The 12,297-nt window shown below is 36.1% G+C and overlaps 1 protein-coding gene across 3 annotated transcripts in view; it reads right to left on the bottom strand.

The window, feature by feature from the left end:
- The window catches only part of LOC105478918 (ankyrin repeat domain 62), an 80,978-nt gene that overhangs the window by 49,248 nt on the left and 19,433 nt on the right, over positions 1-12,297 (bottom strand). For all 3 annotated transcript variants that reach the window (XM_011736649.3, XM_011736647.3, XM_011736648.3), the window contains exons 12-15: positions 11,478-11,517; positions 10,767-10,822; positions 7,684-7,777; positions 3,774-3,844 (exon numbers count right to left, since the gene is read on the bottom strand). In XM_011736649.3, coding sequence (XP_011734951.2) covers positions 3,774-3,844; positions 7,684-7,777; positions 10,767-10,822; positions 11,478-11,517 — 261 coding nt within the window. The remainder of the gene's footprint in view (positions 1-3,773; positions 3,845-7,683; positions 7,778-10,766; positions 10,823-11,477; positions 11,518-12,297) is intronic.

Below are 12,297 nucleotides of genomic sequence, written 5' to 3'. Positions count from 1 at the left end.
GTAAGCTTTCCCCACTGTCTTTCATCTTTCTTTATTCATTTGGATCCTAGACTTCAAAAATGTGAAGGTGCCTGCTGAAATGCAGGAACCAAAATTCGAAACCATAGAAGCAGAGTGAAACTGCTGAGATGCTAGTAGAGTTCTGGAAAATGAGATGCTTTCCAAATTTCACATTCAGTAACCATGAGATTTTATAGCTGGAGAACAGACAGTGTAATTATCTACTTTAGCCCTGTTATCAAAAAAGATTAAATGACTCATCCAAAGCTCCTAAAGTGGCATTTCCTAGCATTTTGGGGCTCAGAAACCAATAATGCTATTTCATAATGCCGAGTCAGATAAATTATCTGATAAATTCATCAAATTTATCAGAAGAATTAAAAGTATCACTCTGGGAAAGTAACTTAATGCTTCACTAGGGGCTGAGAGACCTCATCTACTTTTACTTTTAAAGGTGGGTATCACCAGATTTTTGTCTATCTTTAAAACTTGATGTACAGAAACCAGGTTTCTACTTTGGAGTCAAAAACTAAATTCTTGGCTGAGAATCTATGATATTTATATGATAAAGTTATCATGCTAAAATTTATCATACTCTATTAAACAAAATCACATTAAGATCTGATTCGACAGAAACATGTAAAAGTGGTGATTAGAAAAATAGATGGAGGGAGGTGGCCAGGTGTGGTGGCTTACACCTGTAATCCCAGCACTTTGGGAGGCCGAGGTGGGCAGGTCACAAGGTCAGGAGATTGAGAGCATCCTCGCTAACACAGTGAAACCCTGTCTCTACTAAAAATACAAAAAATTAGCCGGGCGTGGTGACGGGCACCTGTAGTCCCAGCTACTCGGGAGGCTGAGGCAGGAGAATGGCGTGAGCCTGGGAGGCGGAGCTTGCAGTGAGCCGAGATCATTCCACAGCACTCCAGCCCAGGTGACAGAGGGAGACTCTGTCTCAAAAAAAAAAAAGAAAAATAGATGGAGGTATCTATATATATTTGTTTTCAAACATATTTAAGGAGTTCATGGCGAAATTATAAGCCCCAACATAATGAGTTAAATGAATAAACTTGCACACCTGAAAGCACAACATACAACATACACCTTTGACTATGAATATTTGTTCCAACTCTCATGGATAGGTAGATTTTTATATCATTTCTCAGTCATTGCGCTTCCTCCCCACTGATTTCCCACTTTTTTAAATAAGTGCAATACACCCTCAAGACTATAGGGAAAAATTAGGTCCTAGAGCTTATTACATTCTTTAAGCAATTTCCTATATGCTTACTCTACTTCAGAAGTATCCATATCCACGGTGCATGGATAGATTAGTTTCCCAGTCCCAATGCCACTTAAAAAACGGATAGATAGACTTGGGTTGATTAAGAAACAAAGACTATAGAATGTTCTCCTAAACTTCTATCATTTAGATAGAAAAATAATCTATTTCCACAGAAAATTATGTATTTAGTAGCCCCAATTTACACACGAGCTTTTCATAAGTAAAAAAGTAGAATGCACCAAATAATTGATCAAGAGGAAAAAACCACGTAGCAACAAGTGGCCCTCTAAGTCTTTCTCAAGTTGAACTTTTTCTTTCTTCAAAGTCAGGAACTCTAGTTTTAATATGCCTACTTCATTCTTCAGTCTTTGCATACTGTGCCGTAACTGTTCTCAGCGTACTTTTGATGTTCTGTCACTATGTGGTGGAGAGGAATGCACATTTTCTAATCCGGTTCTACTCTTTTATAGTTACTTGCACTGCAATTATGATACAATGGTTTCTGGAACAAGTTTCTGTAACAATAGAAACACCATGCCGTTTTGTTTACTCACATGCTTCATTTCTCTGGAGGAGGTAAGTCACAAATCTAAAAGGCTTTTTGGATCACTACACTGAGGCAGCACATTTCTGATGTCCTATTTGCAATTAGTGTTGTTTTCATCATGTGCCTGTAACACTCTTGGTCTTCTTTTATTTCAATGATAACTACTTCTGGGTTCCTTGCTTTTGTATTTTCTGTGTCATTATAAAAATTCTACTGCTCTGTGTTAAAAACATGTACAGTGTCTGGTTTGTTATTTATTTTCGTTTTTAAAATAAAAATCAGAAGGTGACTGGCAAGCATATTCCAGGGACCCAGCATAGAAATGAAATGGAAAGGCATTTATGAGACTGAACTATTTTTGTTCAGAAAATATCTGGAATACTACACATAGGAATATTCCAGATGCATTCCTTCCTGACCATCGCGTATATTATTTTTCAAATTAGAGGGTATGTTCTTTACATTTCTTTCTTCCTGTAGTGGCTCTTCCTCTGAACAATCCAAAGTTTTGGATTCTTCACAAATTTTACTCAATCTCTGCTTTAACTTAATTGTGATGAGTTTTAAAGTTTTTTCCACCCTCATTTGCCTTGTTTGATCCACATTTTCTCCTATTTTTGCACATAAAGGAGTCCTGCATATAGAGATGTATGCTCTCTATTACAGTACTTGTTCGCTTCTGTTTGTTGAGACATTTTTGCAAATGCAAAAGTGGAAGATTAATTTGCTAGTTTTGTTTGTCAGATGTCTTTTTTGTCAGGGTGCATGTTTTAAAGATAACTTTGTCATTAAATAATCAAGTATGGAATAATAAAATTAAAAAATAAGAAAACTTTAACTGTTAAACTGCTTATTCTATGTTTATCTACTCCCAATCACCGGACTGTAATTACTTAAGTTAAAACTAATTTATATTAGCCTAAAATAGGGGAAAAATATCAACCATCAATCTTAACTTTGTAACTGTTTGTTTGGACTAAGATTAATTCGTTATGTGTTTAATTTACCAAAAATGAATTAAAAGGTGATTTGCACTATTACAAAGGCATCTTCACTTAAGAAAATTTTATCTCAGTGTATCTGAAATAGTGACACTCAACAAACAGTGCATACTTGAGTGCTTTTTTTCCAAAGATTACTAAGTGATGAGTAGGCAAACTTTTAACAGAAATCAAAATCAACACTAATCAGAAACAAAGCCAAATTCATAAAATTTAATTCAAACTATAAACCGTAATATGATAGTGTTATGTAGGATTCTATATAGACTATAGTCTTAAGACAAGTTTCAATACATTCTAAAGTCCACTAATGACAGTGATTTTAAAAAATTTTAACAATAGTTACAGACTTCCTATACAGAAATAAGTTAGAAAGTTACTGTTTGTACCCTCACACCAAAGCTCCCATTCTGCAAGTCTGGTTCTCGTGACAGGCAGTTGGGTTGACTTTATGACCCCATTCTCTCCCTGAACACAGATACTAAAGTCAATTAAAATTTACAATGGAGAATACATTTTTAATCACAGTATTAGTGACCAGTAATATATAAAGTTGCAAATTTTGAACCATTAGCAATGATTACTCCTTTAACATGAACCCAAGTCAGCAGCCATCACTGTTAAATTGTTCATAATTTTGACTGCTTAAAATTATAATTCATTATTTGATGTTACCTTATTATACTAGGATGTTATAAAAATGAACAGCAAACAATATTTAGGAACTTTTGGCTTCATTTTCAAGAGAAAAGATTAGCTATAAATCACTACAGATTCTGAAAATATTTTCAGTTTTATAACCAATTAAAATGTTTTTAAATTAAATATTAAATTATAATCAACTGATTCTAAAAGGCAAGTCCAAAGGTAATTTCATTTGAACTATGTTATGTTACCAAAGCAAAGAAAACCAGAAATTTGAAATTAAATTTTTTCAAACCTGTGGCTGGTTATTTTCACATCCTTGAAGCCTGTCTTGCTCTCCCTCTGATATCAATTTTAAGTCTTGTTCTGCTCAAAAATCCATATATTTCATTAAAATGAATTACTTAGAACAGTTAGATAAAAGTTATAGTCTTTATAAACATGAATAAAAAACATATTTTTCTTTTATAAAATGAGAGTTTAAATAAAGCTTAATCTCTAGTGGGGTATCTGCTTCTTTAAAAAATACTTCTTTAAAAAATTCTCCAAAACTTCAACAAACCACGTGGCAAGACACTAGATGTCACCAGAGTCAAGCCATACATTCATCTCATAGATTCACTCACAATTTTATTCACCCATCATCAGTGAACAAAACCACCAGAAACAAAAAAATTAAAAATCCAAAAGAAACAGATAAAGTAATACTGTATATTCTCCTTTACTTTATAATAGTACCTTTGTAACAATACACTAAGCATGTTATTTAGTACTAATAATTTCCAATATGACTTTCTCTTTACCCCTTCATCAGTGTACACTCCGTTCTTTATAACTGAAATGTTTTCCTCTACTATTCTGACAAATTTCTATTCATCTTGTAAGACTAACACACCTATGTGATGTCTTCCCTGATTCTATCTTTCCCTAGATAAAACTTGTATATAATGTAAATTTCATAAGACACGCAGTTAAGGTGTCAAAAGCGAGGTTATATTTCAACAGACTATAACTAAATTACAAAAGTGCACATACTCCAATGACAAGAAAAAAAAAGATCTTCAATAAGAATAGCAATCATGACCCTGAAAGGATAAATGTCAAAGATAATGGGTGAGTGGTGTGGCTTATCATTACTGCAACACATCAGATTCATTTATACCATTATCCTACAAGTATCCATCATATTCAACTATTTGTCTTGTAATTGAGGAACTACACAGTTGTGATGAAACATAAGCTGAACATATTCAATTCTCATCAGATAAACTGTTCCGAATTCATCAGCTCAGATAGTTGTAGAATAAGTTAATATGAATATACATCTTTTTAAATTACAAGGTGAGTTACTGCTATGTGTAAATTGATTGTATTGTGTGGTTTGCCCTGTCTTAAAGTTTCTTGATCCACTCATGCAAGATGGTATATAAAACACATCACAAAATAATGTGTGAGCAACTTTCAATGTGTAAATATTTATTGCAAAAAATAAAAATTTCACATTCATTGTATTAAGCTTTTATATTTCAAAATTAGTACAATGTTTACTAAAAACATTAGTTTTGTTATTCGAGGAATAAATCCTGTACTTTTTTTGTTTCTGAAACTACTGTGATTGGGTATACCATCCTAGTCTCTCAAGTACTTTTATGGAACAGCTATCTAATAAAAAAAATAGCTTTCTTAATAAAAAAAATAGCTTTCTTAACAAAAGCAGTAAAAGTTCTTTAGTTCAAATGAGTTTCATTTGATTATCTAATATAAATTTAACTTATATCTTTGATGTGTGATATAAAGTACAGCAATGAGTTGCTATGGTTTACCCCAATTACTGCACTCCCTCCTCCTCCCAGTAATTTCAAGGGCAGTAACAATCTAATATCCTGAGAGCAAACATACTGAAGCCATCTGAATTAAGTTCTCTCAAGTGTCCTCATCACTAACTCCAGAACTACGGAGATAGCTTCTTTCTTTCCTCCCTCATTCCCACTTCACAGTCTCCATGTCTTTGGACAAGTCTCTCAGTGAGTGGTCTTTCTTCTTCTTGCATATACCTCTCATGGATTATGCCCACTTCTTTCCTCTTCATTAAGCAGTAGGATCTCACATCAATAATTTCTATTTCATAATTTTACCCTCTGGCTGGAAACATATTCAGAAATAAAAGCAATACAACACTTTCCCTTGGCCCTTTTATGTCTTGAACTGCTATCCAACAGCAGTCCACGGGCAAACAGGTATATGGTTGAGAGCTCAACAGCACTGATCACCAGAGAAATCCCAATCCAAACAACAGTGACAGATCATCTCACCACCCCAGTTAAAATGGCTTTTATCCAAATGACAGGGTATAATGAGTGCTGATGAGGATGTGGATGACGAGGAACCCTCCTACATTGTGGGCATGTAAATTACTATAGCCACTACGGAGAATACTGTGGAGAGTCCTCAAAAAACTAAAAGTAGGCCAGATGTGGGGCTTATGCCTGTAATTCCAGCACTGTGGGAGGCCAAGGCAAGAGGACTGCTTGAGCTCAGGAGTTTGAGACGAGCCTGGCCAATAGGGTGAAACTCTGTCTCTACCAAAAATGAAAACAATTAGCCAGGCATTGTGGCATGCACCTGTGGTCCCAGCTACTTGGGAGGCTGATGTGCGAGGATCATCTGAGACCAGGAGGCTTTTTTTTTTTATTTTGGCATCTAAAAAAAGAAAAAAAAAAACCCAAAACTAAAAATACAACTACCATATGATCCCAGCAATCCCATTGCTAGGTATATACTTAAAAAGCAAGGGAATCAGTAAATTGAAGAGATATCTGGCCTTCTCATGTTTATTGCAGCACTCTTCACAATAGCCAAAATGTAAAATCAACCTATTTGTACACCAACAAATGGACAAAGAAAATGTACATATACACAATGGAATACAGTCCAGTCATAAAAAAGAATGAGATCCTGTCATTTGCAATGGCATGGATGGATATACATTTTCTCATCAGAAACTTCAAAATTACCAGCTCACTTCTTTCTTTCCCCTCTGTCCGTGCTCACAGTCTATCTACTTTGTGAAAGATTTCTACATCTGCAGTCATGATTCTTCCCACTCCACATTTTTTATGGATTACTACCACCACATCTCTGCTCTTGTTTTAGCAATAGTATCTTACATCTATAATTTCTATTTCTTCACCTCTTTCTACTTCCCCTCTGGCTAGAAAGATGATCTGAAATAAAAGCAAAATCACGCTGTCCTCTGAGCCTGTTATGTCTTAACTGCTCCCCAGTGGCTCCTTTCCAATTCCTATATAGGAAAAAAGTCTGTAACATTGCCACCCAAGAGTGTGGCTGGAGGATCAGCAGTGTCAGCATCGCCTGAGAACTTAATAGAAATGCAGAATCCCAGGCCTGCTGAATCAGAATATGCATTTTAACAAGGCCCCCAGATGATATATTGAAGTGTGAGAAGTTCTGTTCTACACTCACTGTATATGACTTTTAATTGTATACATGCACAGATGACCACACATGCTTATATTCACCTATGGTAGATAAAACATAGAACTGCCTGGTCAGGTTCTTCCATCAATGAGGAAGACAGGAAGAATTAAAAATTTTGCTCCAATTCTCCGACAAGTTTTGGTGCTAGAAGCCCACTGTATCTTCTTCTTACTTTTCTAAAACCCTTTTCTTCCTTTTTCTTGAGACGGAGTCTCGCGCTGTCGCCCAGAATGGACTGCTCACTGCAAGCTTCACCTCTCGGGTTCATGCCATTCTCCTGCCTGGGTCTCCAAAAGTGCTGGGATTACAGGCGTGAGCCACCGTGCCCGGCCCCCTTTTCTTCCTTTTTCTAAGGAATTATTCTATTTTGCCACGTTCTATGTACCTTCTTTTTCCTTCATTTACCCCTGCACTCACTGCCTTTCTCATTCTTCATTCCCTCTTCTCTCCTTTCTTCTTATTTCCTGACTTTCCTCAGATCTTAGAATACCTTGAAATGCAGCTATTAATTCAGCTCCTTTAGTGGCACTCTCAATTTACTCTCCTGTGGATGTCTGTTAATATATAAAATGTATCACCTTTTCACTTTTCTTTTTTCTTACTGTGCATTTAGTAAGTGACCTTCCTTTGCTTGTTGTAATACATAAGTGATGGTGTTTTCAAGTAAACATTATGTGAAATGCATTTTAAAAAAATACAATTATTACCATCTACATTTCCATTTACTGCATTTTTCCTCTGCTGATCAGCAGGCCCAGATGAATGACCACCATGCTTCTGGAGAAGATTCTTGGAGATACTCTGTTAAAATTAATATCAACAATGAGTTTCAATATAAAATAACAATAATAGTTGCACAAAAATGTCCTAATTACTCATTTTAAAAATCCAAATGTCGCCGGGCGCGGTGGCTCGAGCCTGTAATCCCAGCACTTCGGGAGGCTGAGACGGGCGGATCACGAGATCAGGAGATCAAGACCATCCTGGCTAACACGGTGAAACCCCGTCTCTACTAAACAATACAAAAAACTAGCCGGGCGAGGTGGCGGGCGCCTGTAGTCCCAGCTACTCGGGAGGCTCAGGCAGGAGAATGGCGTGAACCTGGGAGGTGGAGCTTGCAGTGAGCTGAGATCCGGCCACTGCACTCCAGCCTGGGCAACAGAGCGAGACTCCGTCTCAAAAAAAAAAAAAAAAAAAAAAAAAAATCCAAATGTCCTATATTAAAAGCAGTTAGACTTAAAAATAAGAGAAGCTGGTATTGAAAACCAAAACATTTCTTTTTTTTGTTTTGAGAGCCAAGGCTGGAGTGTAATGGCACGATCTCGGCTGACCGCAACCTCCCATTCCTGGGTTCAAGCGATTCTCCTGCCTCAGCCTCCTGAGGAGCTGGGATTACAGGCGCACGCCACTATGCCCAGCTAACTTTTCTATTTTTAGTAAAGATGGGGTTTCACAGTGTTGGCTAGGCTGGTCTCGAACTCCTGACCTCAGGTGATCCACCCGCATCGGACTCCAAAAGTACTGGGATTCCACGCATAAGACACCGTGCCCAGCCTGAAAACCAAAACATTTCAATAGAGAACCTCACATACACTGTTTAGATGGAGCTTATTTTTTATCTTCATTAGGCTATTGACTCTGTAAAACTGAGTATGGAAGGCAAAAGGAAACCTATTTACAGACAAAGTATTAACTTAGGTGCATATTTCAACAAGACACTTACTTCAGAAGACCTAACTCTAATTTGCAATCTCCATCAAAAGTAAGAGGGCACTACAAAAATAAATTTGCTACATTAGGGCATTTAACATTTAAATTATTCCCAATTATAGAATTTTTTATTATTAAAAGAAGATAACTGGCATGACAAGAAACTTTGGAGTACTCCATGTTGTGTATAAAAAGAACACTGATGAAACTGCTTCATTTAGGTAAACAAGGGCTTGAAAAAATTAAAGTTTTTCTTGATAAAATTTTTACTGATAAAAAAATGGTTGAATAAAACTACAAAGTAGTAAGAAAAACTTCTGTTTATGTTTAAATAAATGCAAGCAAGATATATTCTGCCACTCTTTTCCAATTAAGAAATAACTTCAAAAACTAGAGCAAGCCTTAATAAAAAGGGAAGAATAAGAACATTTATTCACAAAGCATCTAAAATGTTCCAGATTCTCATTTGCACATTTTCTTTTCTACACATTGCAAATGATGATGATGATGGTTAACCCATTCCCTGCTTTCTGGTCATTCGAGGATGTTTAAAGCAAAATGAACAATTGTTATCCATTTTTCTCTCTGTTCAGAATATCCTCCTTTCAGACTTTCAGGGGGCTTGCTTTTTCTCAGCCTCTAGATGGCAGCTTAAATGGCACACAGAAAGATCTTCTCTGACTACACAATTCTACTCCCACTCCCATCCCAATCCTAATTACAAACTTCCTCCATTTTCTGTAATTGAACATTTTCTGTTTTCTTTATAGGAAGCACTTGTAGTGACTTATGCGTTTGTTGTTTCCTTGTTTTTGTGTTCCTACTACTCTAGGATAAGCCCTCATCCTGTGTATTCACTGTCTTACTGCCTAGCACACAGTCCGTACACAATGACAGAAATTTATTTGAGGTCAAAACATTTAAAATCTTATTAGGAGGTCCTGGGTGCCAAATCACCCTACTCCCGTAGGATATCACCAGTAATAGACCACTAAAACTTACCCTACTCCAATCTGGAAATCCACATACCTATGCTATACTTTCTCCTTGTTCTCTTGTCAGTACTGGCTACTTGACAGTACTCACTAAAGGTTAAAAAAAAAAAAAAAGACTAGCAGTATGTATTAAGGCACTGAATCCCATTGTGATTCATTTTGTCCCATATTTGCATACATATATTCCAGTTTACAAAATGTTTTCACATTTCTTGCCACATTTGTTCATTACATATACCTAAGAGCTAGATATCAGTACCATCTTTACGAAAAAGGGCACTGACATTCAAATAAGTTAAATAATTTTTCCCAAGGTTCCATAGCTACTAAGTGACAGGACCAGGACACCAACCTATCTTTTGACTTCCACTCAGTGCTGGTACCACTATGCACCAGCTGCTTCTACCTAAGAGGTCAGGCCGTTCCCATCTCTTTCCACAGTTGTGGCCTTGGAATACACCATTATTATTTTCTACTTATGTTACCACAAGCATGACTGCCACAAAGAAACTCAAAGCATTCTACTGTTAAAAAGAATTAAAACACTATTAAACCAAATTGTTGTTTTTATACTTCCACACGTAGACTATTTCCCATGCTTTTCCTTCTCATAAAATGTTCCTTGCAGATCTACACTGATGATCCAAACTTATCAATACTTTCAAGTCCTAGGCACTATTGTTTCAAGTTCCAAGTTCTAAAAAAAACCCTACAGCTTAAACTCTTTATCTCTGCATCTCATTAGGATATTTACACATCCAGATATGCCATAGAATTGTACATTTGCTCCTAGGTAGACCTGGAATAATTCTTTAGTTTTTAGACAAACTTATCTTCAGAACCCGAAGTGATTCCCTGTATTTTCTTTTTCATTATACTATGTTGGCTTCTTAAATGGATCCTGCAAATTAGCAGAATTGTACTATGCAGCAGTAATCTACTTAGCACATAATTATTGTATTCATCATACACTGAAATGTGAGAAAATAATTCCTTTATGGGCGTACGCACAGGTGAGAAAGTAAAGCTCAAGCATCCTATTTTATGATTTAACACCACTTGATATTTATGACAGTAGACAGTACCTTAGAACTACGGGATGATTCTGTATCTTCCTCTTCTGATCCTGATGATGACTTATCTATAAAATGTTATTCACAGACACATTCATGAGACTATTAGTTACCGTAAATTTCAAATACATATAACAAAGTCTATCTCCATTCATGAGTATTTAAATAAAATAAAAATAATAAGAAAAACTAATTTCAGGTTTGATGTAGTTTCAGGAAAAAGGAGTTTGTAATATCAGAAAAATAGCAAAAAAATAAACATATTATATTTGGTTCTGTGATTTTTTTTTTGACAGGGTCTTGCTGCGTCACCACAAATGGAATGCAATGATGTGATCACAGATCACTGCATCCTCAACCTCCTCAGCTCAAGTGATCCTTCACCTCAGCCTCCCAGGTAGTTGGGACTACAGGCCTATACTACCACACTCAGCTAATTTTTGTAGTTTTTTTTTTTTTTTTTAAGAAGAGACCGGGTTTTGCCATGGTGCCCAGGCAAATCTCAAACTCCTGGGCTCAAGTGATCTGCCTACCTTGACCTCCCAAAGTACTGGGATTATAGGCATGATCTGCCACACTTGGTTTCCTTTTTTTTAAAGTAATACCATTAAAGCAAATACTTTTTTTCAGAGATATTCACTAACTTACCACTTCTAATTTTTATACACAAAAAAATAAAATTATTACAATTTGTTTGCTCTCGTGGGGCACTTTAAATAATACCATTTTTGTTTCTTCCAGTTGATGGTTTTGTTGCTTCCTCCTATTAAAAAACAAACAAACAAAAAAACTTTACAAAACATCGTATTTCTTTATTCACTGTTCGTATAAAATCATGGCATATCCTGAGAGAAGACAAAAATATAAACAAAAGACAGATTCCACCCTCTATTCAAGTGGGGATATATGAAAAAGAAACAAGAACAGAAACATATAACACTAGGTCTACAATTGTGAGGGCATAAAGAGAGAATAGTCAGTTCTACTTGGAAAACTCTGTAAATGCTGCAAAGTCAGGGCCATATTTTAAAAGACAAAGTAAAGAGTGAGGGTATAAGGGTTTCTAGGCAAGGCAGTATGTGTAGAAGGATGGGACATGAAACCACATGGCAAATGAGAGGCATTAAAGTAAAACTGGCATGCAGTCAGAGGGAATGGAATGGAGAGAGAAAACAGGACAATCAGGCCAAACTACAAAAGATATGTGTCATGCTGGAATGTAAAATTCCCCCTTGATGCAATCGGAATCCACTCAATGAGCAGATGAGTTAGATCATTACAAATATATTTCAGGAAGGTCACCCTGGCAGCAATGTAAAAGGGAGTGAACATGGTGAGGCAGGGGCCCAGCTATAAAAGAGTATTCTAGAATTATAGGTCACAATGTGAACTACAGTAATAAGATATGAAAAGTGGGAAGTAGGTAAAAATACAGAACTTGGTAAGAGAATGCATTCGTGATGTGAGACCTGGAGTGTAGCATTTTTCCTCTTTCAATGTTTCAGTGCTATTTACCAGGTGTTACGTACTAGGAGGGGGAAGC

This window comes from Macaca nemestrina, chromosome 19 (assembly GCF_043159975.1).
Source record: "Macaca nemestrina isolate mMacNem1 chromosome 19, mMacNem.hap1, whole genome shotgun sequence".
Lineage (NCBI taxonomy): Eukaryota > Metazoa > Chordata > Mammalia > Primates > Cercopithecidae > Macaca > Macaca nemestrina.
The sequence above is the reverse complement of the archived record's forward strand: the minus strand, read 5'-3'. Positions and strand labels throughout refer to the sequence as shown.